The sequence below is a fragment of the Cervus canadensis genome, chromosome 2, assembly GCF_019320065.1.
Source record: "Cervus canadensis isolate Bull #8, Minnesota chromosome 2, ASM1932006v1, whole genome shotgun sequence".
Classification (NCBI taxonomy): domain Eukaryota; kingdom Metazoa; phylum Chordata; class Mammalia; order Artiodactyla; family Cervidae; genus Cervus; species Cervus canadensis.
This window is the reverse complement of record NC_057387.1, coordinates 11783117-11807288: the sequence shown is the minus strand read 5'-3', so window position 1 is coordinate 11807288 and position 24172 is coordinate 11783117. Positions and strand designations below refer to the sequence as shown.

Sequence of the window (24172 nt, the reverse complement as noted above, 5' to 3'; positions counted from 1 at the left end):
TAAATATATTTGAAAGCTGCTAAGATAGACCAACCTAGGCAGCATATTAAAAAGCAGAGACATAAAAATAAATAAATAAATAAATAAAAAGCAGAGACATGACTTTGCCAACAAAGGTCTGTCTAGTCAAGGCTATGGTTTTTCCAGTGGTCATTCATGGATGTGAGAGTTGGACTATAAAGAAAGTTGAGCGCTGAAGAATTGATGCTTTTGAACTATGGTGTTGGAGGAGACTCTTGAGAGTCCCTTGGACTGCAAGGAGATCCAATCAGTCCATCCTAAAGCAAATCAGTCCTTGGTGTTCATTGGAATGACTGATGTTGAAGCTGAAATTCCAATATTTTGCCCATCTGATGGGAAGAGCTGACTCATTTGAAAAGACCCTGATGTTGGGAAAGATTGAAGGCAGGAGGAAAAGGGGACGACAGAGGATGAGATGGTTGGATGGCATCACCGACTCAATGGACATGAGTTTTGGTAAACTCTGGGAGTTGGTGATGGACCGGGAGGCCTGGCATGCTGCGGTTCATTGGGTCACAAAGAGTTGGACAAACTGAGCGACTGAACTGAACTAAACTGAAGATAGTAGATTATAAAAGTTCTTATCACACATACACTCACAAAATTGCAACTGTGTAAGGTGATGGATGTGTTAAGTAACTTTTTTGTGGTAATAAATCTGAAATATATACATGCAGCAAATCACTATATTATATACTGTAAACTTTCATGATGTTTTACGTCAATCCTATCTCACTATAAGTGGAATAGCAATAAAAAGGAAGGCATAAACTCTAAAATTAGGCTGTTAGGTTAGAATTTTTAGGTTTTTACTAACTTTTTAAAAACTTTTTTTAGGTTTTTAAAACCTGTTTTAGGTTTTTAAAGTTTTTAAAGTTTTAGTTTTTTAGGTTTTTAAAAACTGGTAGGTTTTTACTACCTGTGTGGCCAGCAACCTTTATTTAATCTTCCCTGTTCATCAGTTTTCTTATCTGTAAAATGGAGAAAACGGTAACTATAGTAGTACTATTGTTGGTGGATGAAAATAAGTTAATAAAGTGCTTTGCATGGTTCTTAACATATGATAAGTGCTATGTCTATGTAAGTATTATCTCTTATTCATTGCCCTTACATTATGCTCTCAGGTCAGTAGAGTTGCTCAGTCATGTCTGACTCTGCAACCCCATGGACTGCAGCATGCCAGGCTTCCCTATCCATCACCAACTCCAGAAGCTTGCTCAAAATCATGTCCATCGAGTCGGTGATGCGATCCAATCATCTCATCATCTGTCATCCCCTTCTCCTTCTGCCTTCGATCTTTCCCAGCATCAGGGTCTTTTCTCAGAAATTTCATGGCCCTTTGACCAGTTTCAGGGACACCCTCACACATTAGGCTCACTCGCACACAGCACCATGTAGTGCAATGGTAAAGAATCTACCTGCTAACACAGGAGATGCAAAAGACTCGGATTCAGTCCCTGGGTCGGGAAGATGCCCTGAAGTAGGAAATGGCACCCCACTCCAGTATTCTTGCCTGGACTATTCCCTGGACAGCAGAGCCTAGTGGGCTACAGTCCTTGGGGTCACAAAGAGTCGGACACACCTGAGCACACACACATGCATGCACACACATGCACTACCTTAGCCAACTTCAGCCCATTCTATGGACTGAATTGTGTTCCACCAAAATTCATAAATTGAAGTGGTTCTAACCCTAGTGTGATGGGTTTGGAGATGGTGCCTTTGAGAGGTAGTCAGGTTTAGATGAGGCCATGAGAATGGTCCTTCATAATGGGATTAGGGCCCTTAGAAGAAGAGATTCCAGAGATCTCTCTCACTCTCTCCCCAACTCTATCACATGAGGACACAGCCAGAGGGCAGCAGTCTGCAAGCCAGGAAGAGGGGTCTCTCCAGAAACTAACCATGCCAGCATTCTGATTTCAGTCCTGATCTCAGACTTCCAGCCTCTGAAACTGTAAGAAATAAATTCCTGCTCTTAAAGTCACCCTGTCTACCATATCTTGTTACAGTAATGCAAGCTAAGACAGCCTACCAAGGCACTAGTGCTCCAGGCTATCTCAGAGTTTCTATCCTGCTATGCTATTTGCTATGCTATATGACATTTCTAAGCACAGAGATTTTGCAGGAGGTCCACAAGCTAAAAAGAAGACATTCTAGTTCTGATGCATATCAACTGAATCCTTGAAATCTGCTTAAACTCTGAGATCATCTGTTCCCTTGCAAAGCAGTTGTGAGAATAAAACGAAATTATATGTGTGAAGGAACCAGTTCTCTGCCTGTATCAGAGGACGCTGATTCATTCTACTGACCTTAAAATTCAAAAGGAAAGATGAGAAATTTTACATATAGGTGTGAATTACCAACAGATTCACAATTATTCTCTTTCAGGGATTGTAAGTAAACTTTTCAGTATAAGAGTCTTCCTGGACTCATATTGAGTGCAGTCAACCAGACAGAGAAAGGCAAATATCACATGATATCATTTATATGTGGAGTCTAAAAAAAAAGTGGGGGGGGGGGGTACAAATGAACTTATCTATAAAACAGAAGTAGTTACAGATGCGTAAGACAAACTTGGGCTTCCCTGGTGGCACAGATGGTGATGTATCTGCCTTCAGTGCAGAAGATCCAGGTTTGATCCCTGGGTCTGGGAGATCCCCTAGAGGAGGGCATGGCTACCCACTCCAGTATTCTTGCCTGGAGAATCCCATGGACAGAGGAGCCCGGTGGGCTATGGTCCATGGAATTGCAGAGCCAAACATGACCGAGTGACTAAGCACAACCATACAAAACAAATGTATGGTTACAAGGGGATAAATTAGAAGACTGGGATTGATATATGCACCGTATGCGTGCATGCTGAGTTGCCCCAGTCGTGTCTGACTCTTTGTGACCCTGTGGACTGGAGCCCACCAGGTTCCTCTGTCCATGGAGATTCTCCAGGCAAGAATACTGGAGTGGGTTGCCATGCCCTCCCATATATACACTACTCCATAAAAAGCAGATCACTAATAAGGACCTACTGTATAACACAGGGTAACTGTTAGTTGCTCAGTTGTGTCTGACTCTCACAACCCGATGGACTGTAGCCCTCCATGCTCCTCTGTCCATGGAATTTTCCAGGCAAGAATACTGGAGTGGGTTGCCATTCCCTTCTCCAGGGGATCTTCCCAGCACAGAGATCAAACCTGGGTCTTCTGTATCACAGGTGGATTCTTTACCATTTGGGCCACCAGGAAGTCCTATATAGCACAGGATGTAGCTCAAAACTCCATACTTCATACTTCATAATGACCTATATAGGGAAAGAATCTTAAGAAGAATGGATACATGTGTATGTATAGCAGATTCATTTTGCCATACACCTGAAACTAACACAACATTGTAAATCAACTATACTACAATAAAATTTAAAAGAAAATCAATTAGCAAAAAAAAGCCTTCCTGAAGAAGCAATGCTCCTACCCTCAATGTCACTCTGGATTCTAGGGCGTTCAAGACTCCTCAGAGGGTGTCTTTGGGCAGCTTTCAGCTTTGCTAATCTCTTTTTCCCTTCGCCCACCTGATTCTTGAAATGTCATTTTAATGGTATTTCAGGCTTAGTCTCTGCCCTTCTCTGCTGGGAATTACACCCAATATTACTGTTCAAGAAATTTTGAGGGTGAGATGCAGACCCTCCTGTGGCATATTTTTGGGGGAAGACATGTCAGTTCCCCTGACCTGGGAAGGCCCGGCTTGATCACGGGACATGCCCCGAGGGAGTTGAAGGGAAAATTGTAAAGCAGCTGTGCCATTAGCATAGCAACCCCTTCCCAGAGCCACTAACCAAACTGTCTAGGTCTATGGCTCAGTCAGGGCTGACTGGTTTGATATAAACAGCACAGTTCTCTGCTTATTTAGCATGGTGGATAGTGGCACTTCTTCAAGAAACTTTGACAATGGTTTCTGTCTCTCTGAGCTAAAAGATTGTATTGAGGTTCAAATCCAGGCTGCTAGGTAGAAGCTTTGTACCTAATGCAAATCAGCAAACTTTTTTGAGTTTCACTTTCCTTTTCTGTAGAATGAAGATAACGATATCTTTCTTTTCTAGGATTATTACTATGATAAGCAAAAGTGATATATGCAAAATATATTCACTCAGCAAATATTTACTGAATGCTTATTATGAGCTGAGCAGTAGAATAGGCACTTGTGATAACAAATGGTCAAAATAGAGATCTACCTTCATGAAGCTACTATGGGAGGTGTGGAAGTGTTGAAAGTGTCAGTCACCCTGTCATTTCTGACTCTTTGTGACCCCATGAACTATAGCCCGCCAGGCTTTGTCCTTGGGGATTTCTCCAGGCAAGAATACTGGTATGGGTTGCCATTCCCATCTCAACGAGATCTTCCCAACTCAGGGACCAAACCCAGGTCTCCTGCATTGCAGGTGTGTTCTTAACCATCTGAGCCACCAGGGAAGCCCTCGTGGGAGGTGTGGAAGGAGACAGCAAAGACTGCATGGTCTGGGAGTTGGTGACACATGCTGCAAAGAAGAATCAAGAAGGACCAGGAGAGGGAGGGCCTTGGTGAAGAGCTGCTACACTGTATAGCATGGCTAGGAAGGTCTCATGGAGAAGGTGAGTAGAGTTCTGAAGGAAGCAAGGGAATGAGCATGAAGATACCAGGGAAGAGCATTGCAAAGGCCCTGTGGTGGAATGTGACTGAGAGGTTTGAAGGAGAGACGGGGGCCCTGGTGGCTCAAGTGGAGAAGGGGAGTCGTGAGCCATTAGGTCACAGTAATAGGACCAACAGATCACCAGGACCTGGTGGAATGTTGAGAGGACATTGGTTCTCTCTCTCTGAAGGAGATAGGAAGCCATGGGCAGAAGAGAAACATGATCTGATTTATGGCTTAGAGTTCCTTCTGATGCTGTGTTGAGAACAGGCTGTGTAGAACAACAGATGAAGCAGAACAGTATTATTGCAATCATCCAGGTGGCTTGGATCAAGTGGTAGGAGTGGACGTGGTGGGAATTAGTCACATTCTGGTGATATTTTGAAGGCAGAGCTATTGGACTTGCAGGTGGATTCGAGGTGGAGGCTCTAGAATGACGCCTGGCTTTTTGACCTGGACAACTAAGAGAATGGAGTTTTATACATACCAAGTGAAAGCTTAAGCAGGCACATATTTGGGGTGAAAAATCACAAATCTGGTTTTGAATGAATTAAGTTTAAGATGCCAATTAGCCAATCCTGTGAAGTAGTTAAGTACTTGAATATATGGGTCTTGGGTTCAGACTGGAGATCTAGGCTGTAGATTGAATTTGGGAGTCACAGGTATATACAGTTTTAAGTGTATTTAAAGTCACAAGATTGGGTGAGATGATCCAGGGAGTGGATGCAGAGAGTAGAGAAAGATAGAGTCTTGGGAGGATTTCCTAAAACATAATAATTAAAAATGTGATATGCCCAGTTGTTCAGTCATGTCTGACTCTGTGCGATCCCATGGGCTATAGCCCACCAAGATCCTCTGCCCATGGGATTTTCCAGGCAAGAATACCAGAGCACAGTGCCATTTCCTACTCCAGGGAAAAATGTGATGAAGATCCAGTGACAAAAACTTAAAAGGAGTATCTGATGAATAGGTTTAATAGTACCTATTGGAGTGAGGAAAGCCTGACAGTGACAGGTCTGAGAGAAAATAGAAGTGAAGACAGTGAGTAGAGATAACTCTTTTAAGGGGTTTAAATGTAAAGGAAAGCAGGAAAATCTTTGCTTTCCTGTAGTTCCTCCGTAAAAGTTAGCTTTATTGGTTAGCCCAGGATGCAAGTGAACCTGAAACAGAGGCTGCACTGAAGCCCCGTAGGAATCATTTCTTCAGTGCCAGAGCAGCTGAGTGGGAACCTGGCTTGACTTTATATGACTCCTTGGAGATAGATGATGGGAGAGAGAGATATAAGCTAGGACTGTGCAATCCCAAAGGAAGGCTTATCTCCTCTATGGACATAAAAGGGGCTCTGCATTCACTCTTGGTACTTGTAAGTTTCTTAACTTGCATGCCATTTGGTACTAAGATACTCTTAGACCCTCAGTAACAGAATAAAATGATGCCTTAGATCTTTGGTCCTGTGGGATGATTTATTGAAACGAGAGTATAGTTGATGCTTAGGATGGGGGAGCTATGCCCTACCCTAAAACACTATTAATGATATGAGGCTGTTCTTGGAGAGCAACAAAACAATGGATCAGCATAAAGTCACACAAAAATCATCCCCAAGGAGTGAAATGGTTCCTGGACAGCATTAGCTCACTGGAGTACCTCCTTACAACCTGAATTATTGATATTTAATGGAAGAAAGTGTCTATCACCTCGGAAGATGGCAAAGTGGAAATGAAATTTAAAAAGGAGAATCATAAAGATAGTGTTGGCTATGTCCATCCCTAATTTGAGAAATATGAGAATAAGTAAGATGAATGGAGATTAAAACTTACTTCTCACAGTGACGTTCACTGCCTCGCTCTGGATGAGGCCGTAGCCGTTGTCAGCTGTGCAGTAGTAGTGCCCGGCGTGGCTCTCCCAGATAACGGGGATCTCCAGCTCGGCTCTCTGGGAGCGCTGACTTTTCTGCCCCAGAGTCTCCCTCGTGTCCTCTCTGTGCCAAGAGAACGTGGTTTTTCCGGTGCCTTTGGCCACAGAGCAGACAAGGACCAGCGTCTCCCCTTCAACCACCTGGTCCTCCTGGGGCTGGGTCTCCAGGAACACTCCAGACACAGGGATTCCTGTGTGAACACAAGATGACAGGTGAGGGCATGATGGGAGAAGATGGGGCTGGGATATTGGACAGGGGCACTTTTTATGGGACTCTTCTGCAGATGCTAGCACTGTAGCCCAGAGATTGCAGATTTCAGACCTAAAGCATCACTAAAGCATCACCTTTTCATCCTGATACATGGGCTCCAGGAGAGAAAAATTGATTCTCCTTGGAAAAGTGTTTGGGTTTTATGTCATGTCCTAGTTGTCAGCCTGAATTATTTTGATCCCAGAAAGATAATAGCAATAGTCACTATCATTACACTGGCCTAGACTACATCCTTTTCCACCAGTCCTGCTTTGGTACTTAAGATGAGCTGATATTTACTGTATTTATCTTTCTATGTATGTATGTCCTCCTCTTCCACTTTAGACATCACAATGTTTGATGTTACCAGTTGAGGTCCACCTCTGTGGTTGTGTGTTTTCTAAACAGTTTCCCCAAAGACCTGACATCCTAGAATCTGTCAATTCAGTAGCAAAGCATTTAGCTCCTTGTTTTCATTTTGTTTTCCCCAGCTCTGTGTCTACCTCCATGAATCACCTCTGTCATTTCAAGGAGCTGAAACTTTTACAAAAGGCTATGTTTTTAGAGACATATAGATGGAAGCAAAATCCTGTATTTCTTTTATTATAGTACCTCACTTCTCATGAGATCTAAGCCTGGAGCCTCTGTCAGGCTGACAAAATCCATCTGTGCTGGGCAGCCCCTACCCCCACGGGGCCAGACGGAGCAGCCAGGGGAGACATCACAGCCTGGCCCTCCAACACTCACTCTGCACGTCAATCTGAAGTGGGAGGCTGCGTTTGCGGATGCCACCGGTCACTGTTTCAGCACCACACCAGTATGATCCTGAGTCTTCTCTCCACATGGCTGTGATCTGGAGGTCCGGGGACCCGCTCCAGTTTGAGATCACAGCCCCGTCCTCTCTGAAGAACCCAAAGCGAAGCGGAGTGTCCGGCCGCTCTAGCGGGAGCCGTGTCCCACAGGTCAGGTTTACAGGGTTCCCCTCGATGGGCTGGGAATCGGTGACTTCCAGCTTTGGGCGTGAAAACAGTTCTAGAGAGAAGAGGGAAGCCAAGCTCTCAGTATGAGGCCGGCTTGGATTCTTGGTCCCAAAAAACTTCAGACACCCAACAAGACAAACTTATTGGTCCCTCTATCACCTTTTTCTTCGCCAGGACTATTTAAGTTCAATTACTCCACTTTCTCTACCTCTTAGAGGACTTAGGTCACGAATTTATCCAACATTTGCTATGGTATCAGCTTATATAGGGAATTTCCTGGACGTCTAGTTGTTAGGACACTGTGCTTTAACTGCCAAGAGCCCTGTTTTGATCCTGATCGGGGAACTCAGGAGATCCTGCAAGCCATGAGGTCCACCAAAACAAATCAATAAACAGAAAAACTACTTTTACAGATCCCCACTCAGGTGCCCAATTTACCCCACCCTGACACTGCTAAGGAAATGTGTATGAAATGAAGGGCTTACCTTGAATTTGAACATTTGCCTGACTTGCTCTCAATACATAAGCATTTTCCAAGAATGCAATGCATTGGTAACAGCCACTGTTATTTAAGCTTGCTTTTGGTATCAAAAGATCCAAGCTTTCGTCAGAACCAGAAATAATTTTTTGATTCCAAGTATACTTCACAACAGCCAGTTTCTCTCTCCCCCTTTTCTGGCATCTCAGGACCAACTCATCACCTTCAAACACGGAGTACGGCACCTGGAGGATGAGGGAGGCTGAAAATCACACAGAGGTAAGACACTGTCATTCAAGCACTCTTTCCTCTGAGTCTCCTCAATTGCAGAGTTTTTCTTTTCTTCCTTTTCCTTCCCCAGGATTTAGTCTCCTGATCCAAGCTCATTCAGAATCTCCTTCCAAATCAGTGTGACTTGCTTCAGATACAATTCCTAAATAAATCCTAGACACATCTATTTAATCATTCAAGGACAGATTCAAAAATAAAAGGATTCTAACATAGAGAGGAAAAGCTGAGAGATGTGACCAAAACCTCTGACATCGTTGAATACAGCAAAGATTGGCACCAACCTGCTGACTAAATAACAGCAGTTATCAAAGGTGGTTTTGGAGAAATATCCTAGGAAGTGTTACAGTGCATTGAAATGCACTATGCAGAGGGTTTGTGGTCTTAGACGCAAATCCAGGGTCGAAAGACAGTAAATGTGGTCCACTCAAGAAACTCTCACGCTCTACAGATTCTGATTAGAGGCAAGTTCTACCCTTTCTCTCTGAGATTATGGCAGTGAATGCCTGCTCCTATGGACCAATGCCTAGGGACTGATCAAACCAGGGGTCCCTAACACCCAGACCACCACGGACAGTGGCCTGTTGGGAACTACGCAGCACAGCAGGAGGTAAACAGCAGGCAAGCAAGCGAAGCTTCACCTGTGTTTCCAGCTGCTCCCCATCACCCACATTACCATCTGAGCTCCGCTTCCTGTCAGATCAGCAGCAGCATTAGATTCTCACAGGAGCATGAACCCCACTGCACTTGAATCACCCCAAAACCGTCTCCTTACTCCCTACTCCATGGAAAAGTTATCTTCTACTGAAATGGTCCCTGGTGGCAAAAAAGTTGGCGACCACTGCTCTAAATGAAGATCTTTGGAATAGGAAAAACTGGACAAAGAGATATGTGTGCCAGTTAGAGAGAAAAGTAGTGGAGAAGGGACAAATCCTAAGACAGGTGAGGACACGAGGCCTGAGGCTGGAGATCTCCCACCTCTGAATTCTTGTTTTACGGCACTTTTTACTTTATATTTTGTGCTCAGCACATTCATGTAGATGCAATTTCTCCCAAAGGAGGCTATAATGTCGTTAAAGACAGGACCTAAGACAGCTTCACTTCTGAATCCCCTAAAACTAACTCCTTCCTTTAATTATGTAAGTGTGCAAGATGTCTGCTGATTAATGTTAGACGTTTAAACTCTGATGTCAATAGCAGTTTGAAAAACACCTATAGACAATGAGGGAGGGTGGACATGAAACTGAAAGATCAAGACTTAGAGTAGAATGAAGACTTTCCTCGGAAAATCCAGGGAGCTAAGATGTACTGAAACCGCTTCCCAAGTTTTCACTAATTCACCTACTTTCTCACCTGAAGAAAAGATCAAGTGCACAGGGTTACTTGGGAGTGAGCCTGGGGCCTGGCACCTGTACTGTCCAGAATCACGAACCTCAAGGGTATTTCCTGGAGTTTCACGTGGACGTGCTTTCCCAGAGAACCAACGGTAGCCTTTTAATTTCTCTTGTGCATAGAAGTGAAATCCATTGCAAGTCAGATTTACTCTCTCTCCACGGAAGACAGTGGTCCACGGAGGCTGGACGGAAATCACAGATTTGTGTACAGTAGCTGGAGAGAAGAGAAATAAGCCTGAGGTTAAGGTGCTTGCATCCCCACCTGGGCGGTTTGTGTGGAATGGACCAGAAAACCTGGATTTGGAGAATCTCTGAAAGAACCTGTGGCCGGGCTGCTGTTTCCCCAGGTTTCAAATTTGCTGACTGTTTGTCTTACTCAAGAGTGTCAGCAGCTGTTCAATGGTCTACAAGAGAATACTGGCCTTTCAGAGGGCAACCCCAGCAGGAACTACTCAGCATGGGATATCAGTGATGGGAGACTTGCCAACCCCCTTACCTTTTCCAACAGGCCACATCCTCAAGTAGATTCCTCCTGGGCTCCTTCCCACCTGGACTCTTCATGTTACTCGCATTTCTCTAAGATGAGCATTTGTGTGGCAAGGCCACAAAGTGGGATGAGGGATTATAGAGGGAGGGAGTGTAGCAATTTGGGGTCAATTCCGCAGTTATGGACAAGGGTCTAAATAGTATTTTTACCAACAAGAAGTAGGTAGGGCTGGTATGAGCAGGCTGTTGTCTGAAGCGGGAATTACCCTGAAATAACTACAAAGGGTATGAGTGCTGGGAACTAGGTGCTTCTAAATCCCCACACCTCAAAGATTTCATGAAAATAAAATGTGGGCCCTGCATAAAATCAAGCCTTAAGATCTTTGAATTATTGAAGGACAGATGCTGGAGAATGTAAGGGTAAATACAAATTAAAAAGAAGAGGTTTCATTCTCCTTGTTGAAAGTAAGAGAAACAACTTCTCTCTCTCTCTCTCTTTTTTTCTTCAGAATTTCTTTCAAATGTATGTGAATCTTTATAATTGCTAAAAAGTCTCTTGCCTGTCTCACAACTCGGAACCATCTTTCTCAAGAAGGAGCCGTCTTTTTGAAATGCAGACATGTAGGGGGACAGCTCCTCTGGGTCCTGATCCCCATTACCATGGAAGGGTAAGAGTTTACCTTTGGTGTGTACTTTGCTCCAATACGCAATAGTACCTCCAGTCTTACCTAAAGATACGTGCGTGCTAAGTTGCTTCAGTCGTATCTGACTCTGTGTGACCATATGGACTGTAGCCTGGCAGGTTCCTCTGTCTATGGGATTCTCCAGGCAAAAATACTGGAATGGGGCGTCATGCCCTCCTCCAGGGGATCTTCCTGATATAAGGATCGAACCCACATCTCCTGCATCAAAGGTGGATACTTTACCCACTGAGCCACTTGGAAAGACCCCTATATAAATATATGAAACAGTTACTTCTCCTCTGGATAAAAGAGAAGTTGCATGATAAATTGGATTTCCCTGGTGGCTCAGAAGGTAAAGAATCCTCCTGAAATACAGGAGACTCGGGTTTGATCCCTGGGTTGGGAAGATCCTCTGGAGAAGGGAATGGATACCCGATCCAGTATCTTCACCTGGAGAATTCCAAGGACAGAGGAGCTTGGTGGGCTTCAGTCTATGGGGTCTCAAAGAGTCAGACACAACAGAGCGACTGACACCAAATATGTGGCAAAAGGTGCTGTCAAGTCCTCCTGCTTGAGAACTAATTATTGTTTAACCTTGAAAACATGGAAGTAATGGGCTGAATCCCCTTGTCCATATAAGAGTGAGAGATCCCTTTCTGTCTTTGCAATCTCTTGCTGTATTGCCTGTGATGGGCATTGTATTCTGCTTTAATGCTTCAGTTCAGTTCAGTTCAGTTGCTCAGTCATGTGTGACTCTTTGCAACCCCATTGAGTGTAGGCCTCCCTGTCCATCACCAACTCCCAGAGTTTACTCAAACTCATGTCCATTGAGTCGGTGATGCCATCCAACCATCTCATCCTCTGTTGTCCCCTTCTCCTCCCACCTTCAATCTTTCCCAGCACCAGGGTCTTTTCAAATGAGCCCGCTCTTTGCATCAGGTGTCAAAGTATTGGAGATTCAGCTTCAACATCAGTCTTTCCAATGAATATTCAGCACTAATTTCCTTTAGGATAGACTTGTTGGATCGCCTTGTAGTCCAAGGGACTCTCAAGAGTCTTCTCCAACACCACAGTTCAAAAGCATCAATTCTTCAGCACTCAGCTTTCTTTATAGTCCAACTCTCACATCTATTCATGACTACTGGAAAAACCATAGCTTTGACTAGATGGACCTTTGTTGGCAAAGTAATGTCTCTGCTTTTTAATATGCTGTCTAGGTTGGTCATAACTTTCCTTCCAAGGAGTAAGCGTCTTTTAATTTCATGGCTGCAGTCACCTTCTATAGTGGTTCTGGAGCCCCAAAAACTAAAGTCTGCCATTGTTGTCCCATCTATTTGCCATGAAGTGATGGGGCCGGATACCATGATCTTAGTTTTTTGAATGTTGAGCTTTAAGCCAACTATTTCGCTGGCCTCTTTCACTTTCATCAAGAGGCTTTTTAGTTCCTCTTCACTTTCTGCCATAAGGGTGGTGTCATCTGCATATCCGAGGTTATTGATATTTCTCCCAGCAATCTTGATTCCAGCTTGTGCTTCTTCCAGCCCAGCATTTCTCATGATGTACTCCGCATATAAGTTAAATAAGCAGGGTGACAATATACAGCCTTGACCTACTCCTTTTCCTACTTGGAAACAGTCTGTTGTTCCATGTCTAGTTCTAACTATTGCTTCCTGACCTGCATACAGATTTCTCAAGAGGCAGGTCAGGGCATCTGGTATTCCCATCTCTTTCAGAATTTTCCACAGTTTTTTGTGATCCACACAGTCAAAGGCATTGGCATAGTCAATAAAGCAGAAATAGATATTTTCCTGGAACTCTCTTGCTTTCTCGATGATCCAGCAGATATTGGCACTTTGATCTCTAGCTCTTCTGCCTTTTCTAAAAGCAGCTTGAATATCTGGAAGTTCATAGTTCATGTATTGTTGAAGTCTGGCTTAGAGAATTTTGAGCATTGCTTTACTAGTGTGTGAGATGAGAGCAATTGTGCAGTAGTTTGAACATTCTTTGACACTGCCTTTCTTTGGGATTGGAATGAAAATTGACGTTTTCCAGTCCTGTGGTCACTGCTGAGTTTTCCAAATTTGCTGGCATATTGAGTGCAGCACTTTCACAGCATCATCTTTCAGGATTTGAAATAGCTCAACTGGAATTCAATCACCTCCAGTAGCTTTGTTCGTAGTGATGCTTCCTAAGGCCCACTTGACTTCACATTCCAGGATGTCTGGCTCTAGGTGAGTGATTACACCATTGTGATTATCTGGGTCATGAAGATCTTTTTTGTACAGTTCTTCTGTGTATTCTTGCCACCTCTTCTTAGTATCTTCTGCTTCTGTTATGTCCATACCATTTCTGTCCTTTATTGTGCCCATCTTTGCATGAAATGTTCCCTTGGTATCTCTAATTTTCTTGAAGAGATCTCTAGTCTTTCCCATTTTACTATTTTTTCTCTATTTCTTTGCACTGATCACTGCTGCTGCTGCTAAATCGCTTCAGTCATGTCCGACTCTGTGAGACCCCATAGACGGCAGCCCACCAGGCTCCTCCATTCCTGGAATTTTCGAGGCAAGAACACTGGAGTGGGTTGCCATTTCCTTCTCCAATACACTGATCACTGAGGAAGGCTTTCTGATCTCTCCTTGCTATTCTTTGGAACTCTGCATTCAAATGGGTGTATCTTTCCTTTTCTCCTTTGCTTTTGGATTCTCTTCATTTCACACCTATTTGTAAGGCCTCCTCAGACAGACATTTTGCATTTTTTTTTCCCTTGGGGATGGTCTTGATCCCTATCTCCTATACAATGTCACAAACCTCTGTCCATAGTTCATCAGGCACTCTATCAGATCTAGTCCCTTAAATCTATTTCTCATTTCCACTGTATAATCGTAAGGGACTTGATTTAATGCTTATTTGGTACTGAAAGCATTTGCTCTCTTTCTTACCATTTGGAGAGGATTTCTGGGTTGGTAGATTTTGTTTTAACTTTACTTCCCACAGTTATTAACTGTGGTTCTTTCTTATACGAATGTTTATTTTCTAAGTTTTGTAGTTTCAAGGTTGTGCGAGTTAGTAACTGAAGGGTGAGGGTACAACTGTGGCATAAAAATTATTCTGAACTGAGGGCATAAGATAAAAGATTTTATTTATTCATTTTTATTCTGAATTCCCTTATCTGCCTAGAAGCAAAGCCACTGAAAACAGTTCAATTGTCATAAATCACCTCCCCAGGAGCAAATAAATGATCAGCTCTTATCACCAGATACTGAAAGTCAATACCACACCTAAACAGACATTTTGAGAAAACTAGCTTAGCTCCCATCTATTCTTTTAAGGGCCTATTTATCTTTCCTAAAACTTATTTGTTTTCCAGTAAGTGGCCTTCCAGTCAATCTTAAAGGAAATCAACCCTGAATATTCATTGGAAACACTGATACTGAAGCGGAAGCTCAGATACTTTGGCTACCTGATGCAAAGAGCTGAGTCATTGGAAAACACCCTGCTGATGCTGGGAAAGGTTGCGGGCAAGAGGAGAAGGGAGTGACAGAGGATGAGATGGTTGGATGGCATCCCTGGCTCAATGGACATGAGTTTGAGCAAACTCCGGGCGATGGTGAAGGACAGGGAACCCTCATGTGCTGCAGTCCATGGGGTCTCAAAGAAGCAGACACGACTGAGCAACTAAAGAACAACAACAACAAAGTGACCTTCTTGCTCTTCTCCCCTTCTTTCAATCCAGATATCACATAATTCCCAAATTTTAATGCCTCCTTAGGTTATATTTTTCTATGTACTCCTGAAGTTTTGAATAAAAATTTTTCTTTTCTCTTGCCAATCTGTCTTTTGTCAGTTTAATTTGCAATCCTCCATGCATTATAAACATACGAGGATAGGAAAAAAAAAGTTTTCATCTTTGACATAACAAAAGTAATTGCTAACCAAATTATTCACAAACATCCACGCAAACTTTCTCACTCCTTTAATGCTACTATCTAGCCAGAACAATGCTTTGATAGGCTAATCTTTCATGGTACGTACAATGAAAATTGACTGTTGAAGTGATACTTCAGATTCTGTCAAAGATGCTGTAATTCATGAAGGTGGTAAAAGTTTTGTGAGACCACAGCTGTGATGCCTCCAAAGTCACTGACAAGTGTAGTGGAGCAAGATCTGTTAACAACTGAAGAGGGGAAATCAGTGATAGGGACAATACTTGCTTGGCTTCTGAAAGTTAGTCCCAGTGCCCATCTGTTGAGCCTGTTGTCCGCCAATAAGTTTGAAAAACTGAATCACTAACTGCCCAGCCATGTGACACAGTTCTGCATAAGGAGATGTCAGAAGAATAAAGCTAGGAGTGAACTAAGGGGTGAGGATTCTGGGGAAAGATTTTTCCTTTACGATGAAGAGAGAGAAGCATAGCAGGGGAGCTCCTCTGCAGGTTTAGTTTCCTATTCCTCCCTCCCCCCGCTTTCCTGCCTTGTACAGAGTCACGATGCCTGAAGCTGTGACTGCGATCACACACCAAAAAAAAAATCAATATTTACTTCATGCTTTGTTCTACAAATTGCCTATGGTAATCTAAATTTTGTGATGCAGAAAACAAAGTAAATTATTTCCATTTATATTATCTTTTTTCAAAAATAATATCTCAATGTTGAGGATATGCAATTTACTGTAAAATTGTAAGTGGAATCACTTAAGTGTGTTTTTATCTTAGTACATTTCATACTCAGATAAGGAGAACTATCTGTATTTAAGGGTGTATGAGCAATTACTTTTTAAAGCTCGAGACTTTTCATGCATGAGAGCTACATCACTTCAGCCGTGTCTGACTCTTTGTGACCCTATGGACTGTAGCCCTCTAGGCTCCTCTGTCCATGGAATTCTCTAGGCAAGAATACTGGAGTGGGTTGCCAAGTCTTCCTCCAGGGGACTTTCCTGACCTGGGGATTGAACCCATATCTCCTGCAGCTCCTGCATTGCAGGTGGATTTTTTTTTTTTTTTTTTTCTGCCGAGCCACTGGGGAAACCCTGAGACTTTACTTATTCCCAACTTTTTCCGTAAGAAGTGCCCAAATACACCTTAGAATTATACCGAAATGTAATGAAAATACTCTGGGGGCAAAAACTGTAGAGTGACCTGAATGATTGTTTTAAACAAGAAAAGTAAGTGTTCTGTTCGGTTATATAAACATTCAGGTGTTTCTGCAGACCTTTTTCCTCTCTCTTTCTTTAGAGGTTTGTTCAGATATACTATCTCCCCAGCAGGTATGGGACCGTGTTTCTCTTGAAGAGAACAGGAATCTGCATTATCTATGTTCCTGGGAAGAACCTGGGGTTGGGGAAATGGAGACTTGGGCAGTGGGTCTTGTTCTAGGGAGAAGGGAAAACTTCCTTTGATGGACACAGCTTCACTCCTTGCCACACCGAGTAAGCTGCCCCTGCTACATACAGGCAGCCCTGTGGCCAGGAGGAGACACATCTTGTCAGGGTCTTTCTGAGGCTAGGACGGAGGCAGTGGGTTCTGAGATTACCCACGTCTACTGGCTGACACTCTCTGTATTTTATTTCACCATCATAGAACTTTTAAAAAAGCCTTGTCAAGTTATGATCTCCTCCCAGTTATTTGTGGGTAAAAGTCTGCATCCACAGCACTGAGGGGGAGACTCTTCCGGGAAGTTTCACTGGACCCTGTGCATCAAGGGGCAGTGGCTCCTGCTGGCTGGGCTTGACTGACCATAATCAGCTCCCTGGTTAGACGAGACTTGAATGAATCCTTAGGGACTGCCAAAATTCCTGGAAACACCTCCCTAAAGAAGCCTGGACTTTCTGCTAAGTAGTAGAATAGGGGCTCAAAGTCATCATGATCTGAGCTCATTAACAGAGAAATATCTACAAAGAATGGTGAAGTTTGGGATGAATTGGTTGCACTTGCTTAGGGGCAGTGATTTGTCAGGGGCTTCCCAGGTGACTCATGATAAAGAATACGCCTGCCAATGCAGGAGCCACGGGAGACATGGCTTTGATCCCTGGGTGGGGAAGAACCCCTGGAGGAAGAAATGGTAACCTACTTCAGTATTTTTGCCTGGAAAATCCCATAGACAGAGGAGCCTGGCAGGTTGCAGTCCACAGGGTCACAGAGTAGGACATGACTGAAGCAGCTGAGTATGAGCATGCAGCTGATCTGTCAAGCTGGGGGGAATATGGAGAAACCAGCAAGTTGTTTGCACCTCAACCTCCCCCACTGAGGTAATAGTTTATTTCTATTCTTCCCCCCTCAGGATTCTATGCATTCTGTCAGATCAGCTAGAATCCCACATCAGATGGGGACACACCTTCTCCTTGAATTCCATGACATATATCCTAGGTCCTCCTCCAAGATCATCCAGCACAACAGCAGGTTTGGTCCAGGAGTGTGATCCCCAAACTCTTAGGGTCCTAAGACCTGTTTTTACCTGCCCGTAGTCCTCAAGAAAAGGATGCAGGCACAACAAAGCCCCTTTTCACAAATATTTGAGATACAGGATGGCTGTTAGGACATTCAGAAACTTAAAAGAGAAAGGAAAAGAAGGACTTACCAACTGGTCCACTGACTGGAGCTGCTGCAAGAGAGATGCCAGGTATCAGCACAAGGTGATGAGCCCCAAACCATTTCACCCTGAGAGCCCACCTGCCCATTTTCAACTTCTACCCAAAAGGAGGAAAAACATGCCTAGATCCACCCACCCTGGAGAAACAAGGCAATGCCATGGCCAGAGTTTCAGGCTGCAAACTCAGGTGGAAACAGGTTTGAATTTTAGTTGTGTGACCCTGGGCAAGCTACATAAAACCTCCAAGGCTCAATTTCTTCATCTGTAAAATGAGGACCATCAAAGTGACCTCGTGGCCTTATTTTAAGGAGACAAATTAGTAAGTCATCAGTTAGGGGTTGCTATAATTATTTTTTAACATAACTGTGGCTGCTGCTGAGGCTTAGCTTTGCTATCTTCTTGCCTGGAGTGTTATTCTCCTCCCTCAGTATGAAGCAAAAGCAAATTACACCCATGCATTAAAGCCCAGATGAAATTCCACCTCTTCCATGAAGCCCTCTGAGATACCTCTATGCCACAGCACCGTCACTTTTCTTTTGACTTAGAACCCCTCCCATTCGAGTTCACATGAAATCCTCAACTGGATATGCAGTATGGGGCAGTGGTTAAAAGCATAACTACACTGTCAGATTAGAGGTTTGAATCCTGACTCTGCTACTTAACTGCTGCATGAAACTTAAGGCAAGACGTCATCTCTTTGCCTTAGTTTCCTCACCCATAAAACAGGATTTACAGCAGTTCCAGCTCCTAGGTTGTTAAAGAATTAGATACACTAATACAATGAGATATTCTTAGAAGACTGTCTGACACAGGGTTATCAGCAATAATTCATTATCATCACACATTATCTTATAACCCATTGTGCAATATGTTTCTTGTATTGCCCAGTCAAATACTCTTTCATACGTCCTTTGATTTCCTTATCAGAGTGTCAGTTCTTGAGGACCGAGGCCATGTGCTCCATGTTCTGCATCCTCTGCATTGCCCAACACTAGGCTATGCCCCATATAGCCACTCATTCACTATTTACTGAGTTCCCATAATGCGCCAGTCACACTAATAACTCTTCCCTTCTTAATTAGAGCCTGGAGTTATAGCTGAGAACAAGACAAACACGTTTAACAAAATTCATTGTACAAATGACTGACTAGTCTTCATTTCCCAAAGTTTGAACTACTAGAGATTCCATGTCCCATTTGGATAGATATTAGCAATTGACACAGAAGAAGGGAAGAAAAATCAAAGGGAAACTGTCTAATTTCCTCTCTTATGCTCTTTGCAAACATCAGAACAGATTTGATCTTTTAATACAGAGAAGTAAATAACTATTTTCAGCAGAAGATCATTTTACATCAGCCCACGGTCAGAATATGGTCCTTTCATAAGGTAGTCAGTTCGTCTTTTACTCTTGCTCTTCATGATCTGTGATTAGAGAGGTAACTAAATCTAATTGTACGTTTTTACATGGAAAAATAAGCCCATCTCTTGGAGAGTAAGAGAAATTTTTCATTAAATTTTTTCAATTAGGCAGTTAAAAGCAAATGAGGAACACATTTTTGGAAATAATTTTTCCCCCTATCATTCCATTAAATTGATATCTTTCTCCTTTGTTCATTTTCTGCTGTTCTAAATGGGAGTAAAATCTCTTTTTCCACAGCCAGCCCAGAGAATTCATTTGCCTATGGAGAGACTCAGTTTTCCCAATGAGCAAAAACGTCCCCCCATCACTTACCGAGGACCAGCAAGGATGCCCACAACAGCACAGAAACCTCCTCTAGCATCCTGAGGAGAATCTCATAGGAGACAAGCCAGTTCCCAGCACTGAGGAGTGAATTCAGCAAGTCTCCTGTCTGAGTATCGCTGCTCAAATTAATGAAGTGAAAAGGGGAAGTGGAGCAATCCTTCTTTAAATACCAAACAGCACATTACCCTGTGTGAGAAAATCTCAATGATGAAAGTCAACATTTGATCAAAATATTTAAGAACTGCTCAAATATCTTGGTATGAATATTTCTTCTCAATACTTTAGTTGTCTTATTTTCAGAACCCTCCAGCCTCTGTCTTCTGAGAAAACTGTAACTTATTCTCTCTGCTACCAGGTATCAGGTAAGACTGCAGTCCAGTTGAGATCCACATAATCTAAGGATGTGGCTGTATCATTCCAGTGTTGAAAAACTTCCCATTCAATGCAGAAATGACCCCTGACAAACTCTACTGGGCCACCTCCAGATAACTATCTATATAGGACAAGGTATCTGAATCATAAGACAACTTGTACCTTGTCTGACCTTTATGAAAATACCCTGGTTTGTTTGTCTCAAATGAAGATACAGAATTTGATCTGAGACAGCTGCAAAGAATAAATTATAGCCCCATCATGCTCTTCCTGGAGAATGGACTGTGAAAATTCTGATTTAAGATCCTAGAATCCAAAATTTGCTACAGGAATGTCTCGGCCAATACATATTAATTACCTAAGTATAGTTCAATTGGTAAAGAATCCACCTGCAATGCAGGAGACCCCGGTTTGATTCCTGGGTCAGGAAAATCCGCTGGAGAAGGCATAGGCTACCCACTCCTGTATTCTTGGGTTTCCCTTGTGGCTCAGCTGGTAAAGAATCCCCGTGCAATACGGGAGACTTCGGTTCGATTACTGGGTTGGGAAGATCCCCTGGAGAAGGGAAAGGCTACCCACTCCAGTATTCTGGTCTGGAGAATTCCATGGACTGTATGGTCCAGGGGGTTGCAAAGAGTCGGACACGACTGAGCCACTTTCACTTTCACTTTCGGGCACAGTGCCAGGTAAGAGGAGAATAGTGGTAAGCAAGACTTGATAAGCTTTCATCCTAGTAGGGAGACAGTAAAACCAACAGGGAGTTAAATAGAATGAAAAGTGCTCTGATAGTCCAGAAGGAGGGAAATCTGACCCAGTTCTGGAGAATCAGGACAAGTTTCCCATGGAAGAGACATCCAAGTAGACTGAGAGATGAGCGTGGTCAAAGGTGGGGGTGGTCACATCACTGTCATCATCACACTCATAGTATCTGTGACTGAATGACCCCTGGCCTTCTTAGGAGGAGGAGATAACAGACATAGGATGAATTGGGTGAATGGTCTGTATTTTTCTCATGTAACCACATTTTTCTATATATATACAATAGCTTCTTTCTATAAATAGGAATTGTATTGGACATCAATTCCAGGCAATGTCCATGACCTTAGAAGTATCACAAAATAAATAAAATTCATCTCCTTTAAAGACTTTGTAAAATGTGGTAAAGATCAGATCAAAGTATTCATAGACACAAGTCACCATGGGAACATAAAGAGTGTCAAAGTGGCACTTATGTCCTTTATCACATGGCTCTGTGACTTTCTATCATCTTCCAGTGGTCACTATTTGTCTCCGGAGGGATGAAGCATGGATTCAGGTCTTGTCCCCACCTCTTATTAGTTGTATGACTTTGGTCAAGTACTTGACCTCTTTAGGCTTCAGATTCAACACTGGTAAAAATAAGATAAATGTAATATTCACTTAAAGGGCTTCCCTGGTGGCTCAGACAGTAAAGAATCTGCCTGCAGTGCAGGAGACCTGGGTTCCATCCTAGGGTCGGGAAGATCCCCAGGAGGAGGAAATGGCTACCCACTCCAGTATTCTTGATGGGAAATCCTATGGACAGAGGAGCCTGAAAGACTACAGTCTATGGGGTTGCAAAGAGTTGGACACGACTGAGCGACTAACACTTTCTTTCAAAGGGGATGTTCCTATTGTCATGTGTATGAATGCAATAATGATGTAAAACTCATGGCCTAGTGTTAGGCACAATGTAAGCATTCAATATATCAGTATTATTATTTTAAGGCTATGAACTAGAAAGCACTTTTTAATTGATACAGCGTTCTACAAAAAGCATTTTACATTAAGTACTTCAATATTATTGATTCAGGGTAGAGGGGAAGCTGAAATCACATCTTCTGTTTTCTTGTTTGGGGCATCAATTTAGTTGAATGAAGGATATTCAATTAGCAAATAAAATTTTATATTTATGATGTTATAAAAGTTGTCCAAACACAAAAATCACATTGACAACCACTATATAAAAGTTTGCATAGTTTAAGTCAAGTACTATTTTTGTTGGGTTTAAGTCACTGCTATAAATGCATATTATTGTAATCAAAACTATAGTTTCATTTCAAAACACCAGCAAATACCACAGTTTATTAGGCAGTTGCTTAAACAATCAGGAACAACTTTTAGATTTTATATTAATGAGAAACAGTGATATTTGTATTTACTGACAATGTAAGAAACTGATCTTTTTCATGGGTGAAAAAAGAAACATTTAAAACTCTGCAGAATAATTTTAGATCTACAGAAAAACTGCAGAGATAGTACAGAGGGTTCCTATATATCCCTCATCCATTCAGTTTCCCATAATGGTATTGTTTCTTTTTTTTTTTTTTTTTCTGTTTTTGACTTTTACTTTTTTCACAGTAGGATTTAAAGAGCTGCTAATGCTTCATGGGAAAGTTTGCAGATTAGTTTTCTTTTTCTTTTCTTTTTTTCCACACCTTTTCACATGTACACCCGTGGCTGATTAATGTCAATGTATGGCAAAAACCACTACAATATTGTAAAGTAATTAGCCTCCAATTAAAAAAAAAAAAAAAAAGTACACACAATCAATGCTGGAAAAGGTATTGTCTCAGGTTACAGTGGTATATTTGTCAAAACTAAGAAACCCTGATTGGTATATTACCTTTTTGAAATTCATATTGGAGTATAATTATATTATAATGCTGTGTTAGTTTCTGTTGTACAATGAAGGAATCAGCCATATGTACACATATATCCCCTCCCTCTGAAAGAGATGGGAATACCAGACTATCTGACCTGCCTCTTGAGAAATCTGTATGCAGATCAGGAAGCAACCGTTAGAACTGGACATGGAACAGCAGACTGGTTCCAAATAGGGAAAGGAGTATGTCAAGGCTGTATGTTGTCACCCTGCTTATTTAACTTATATGCAGAGTACATCATGAGAAACGCTGGGCTGGAGGAAGCACAAGCTGGACTCAAGATTGCTGGGAGAAATGTCAATAACCTCAGATATGCAGATGACACCACCCTTATGGCAGAAAGTGAAGAGAAACTGAAGAGTCTTTTGATGAAAGTGAAAGAGGAAAGTGGAAAAAGTTGGCTTAAAGCTCAACATTCAGAAAGCTAAGATCATGGCATCTGGTCCCATCACTCCATGGCAAATAGATGGGGAAACAGTGGAAACAGTGGCTGACTTTATTTTGGGGGGGGGGAGGGGGGATCCAAAATCACTGCAGATGGTGATTGCAGCCAGGAAATTAAAAGACACTTACTCCTTGGAAGAAAAGTTATGACCAACTTAGACAGCATATTAAAAAGCAGACACATTACTTTGCCAACAAATGTCTGTCTAGTCAAGGCTATGGTTTTTCTAGTGGTCATGTGTGGATGTGAGAGTTGGACTATAAAGAAGAAAGCTGAGCACAGAAGCACTGATGCTTTTGAACTATGTTGTTGGAGAAGACTCTTGAGAGTCCCTTGGACTGCAAGGAGATCCAATCAGTCCATCCTAAAGGAAATCAGTCCTGGGTGTTCGTTGAAAGGCCTGATGTTGAAGTTGAAGCTCCAATACTTTGGCCACCTGATGTGAAGAGCTGACTCATTTGAAAAGACCCTGATGCCTGGAAAGATTGAGGGCAGGAGGAGAAGGGGACGACAGAGGATGAGATGGTTGGACAACAGACGATGAGATGAGTCCACCAACTCATGGACATGAGTTTGGGTGGACTCTGGGAGTTGGTGATGGACAGGGAGGCCTGGCATGCTGAGGTTCATGGGGTTGCAAGGAGTCGGACACAACTGAGTGACTGAACTGAACTGATCCCCTCCCTCATGAACCTCACTCCCACCCCCACCCCCATCCCACTCCTCTAGGTCATCATAGAGCACAAGCTGAGCTCCCTCTTCTATACAGTAGCTTTGTCCCACTAGCTATCTATTTTACACATGGTAGTGTATATATATGTCAATTCCCAACCCATCCCCCCCCCTTTCCCCACTGTGTCCACATGTCCGTTCTCTACATCTGCATCTCCATTCCTGCCCTGCAAATAGGTTCACCTGTACCTTTTTTCTAGATTCTATACATATGCATTAATTTTAACTTCACACTCTACTTAGATTTTACCATTTTTCCTTTAACATCCTTTTTCTGTTTGTAGTATCCAATCTAAAATACCACATTACATTTAGATATTCCTGCTTAGTCTGCCCTGGTCTGTGACAGCTTCTCAATCTTTGTTTTTCATGACTTTGACAACTTTAAGGATCATTGGCCAGATATCCTATAATGCTGTTTCATCTGCGTTTATCTGATGTTTTTCTCGGGATTCGACTG

The 24172-nt window shown here is 42.6% G+C and overlaps 1 protein-coding gene across 3 annotated transcripts in view; it reads right to left on the bottom strand.

Annotated features, from left to right (window-relative positions):
* FCRL4 (Fc receptor like 4) overlaps positions 1–19584 on the bottom strand; it is a 38315-nt gene extending 18731 nt beyond the window's left edge. For 2 of the 3 annotated variants that reach the window (XM_043452839.1, XM_043452840.1), the window contains exons 1-6: positions 19468–19584; positions 17724–17747; positions 9942–10196; positions 8308–8562; positions 7590–7874; positions 6496–6783 (exon numbers count right to left, since the gene is read on the bottom strand). In XM_043452839.1, the coding sequence (XP_043308774.1) occupies positions 6496–6783; positions 7590–7874; positions 8308–8562; positions 9942–10196; positions 17724–17747; positions 19468–19516 (1156 nt within the window). In that variant the 5' untranslated portion in view covers positions 19517–19584. The remainder of the gene's footprint in view (positions 1–6495; positions 6784–7589; positions 7875–8307; positions 8563–9941; positions 10197–17723; positions 17748–19467) is intronic. The other variant, XM_043452846.1, reaches the window with a different exon arrangement.
* Between the last annotated feature and the right edge of the window lie 4588 nt (positions 19585–24172).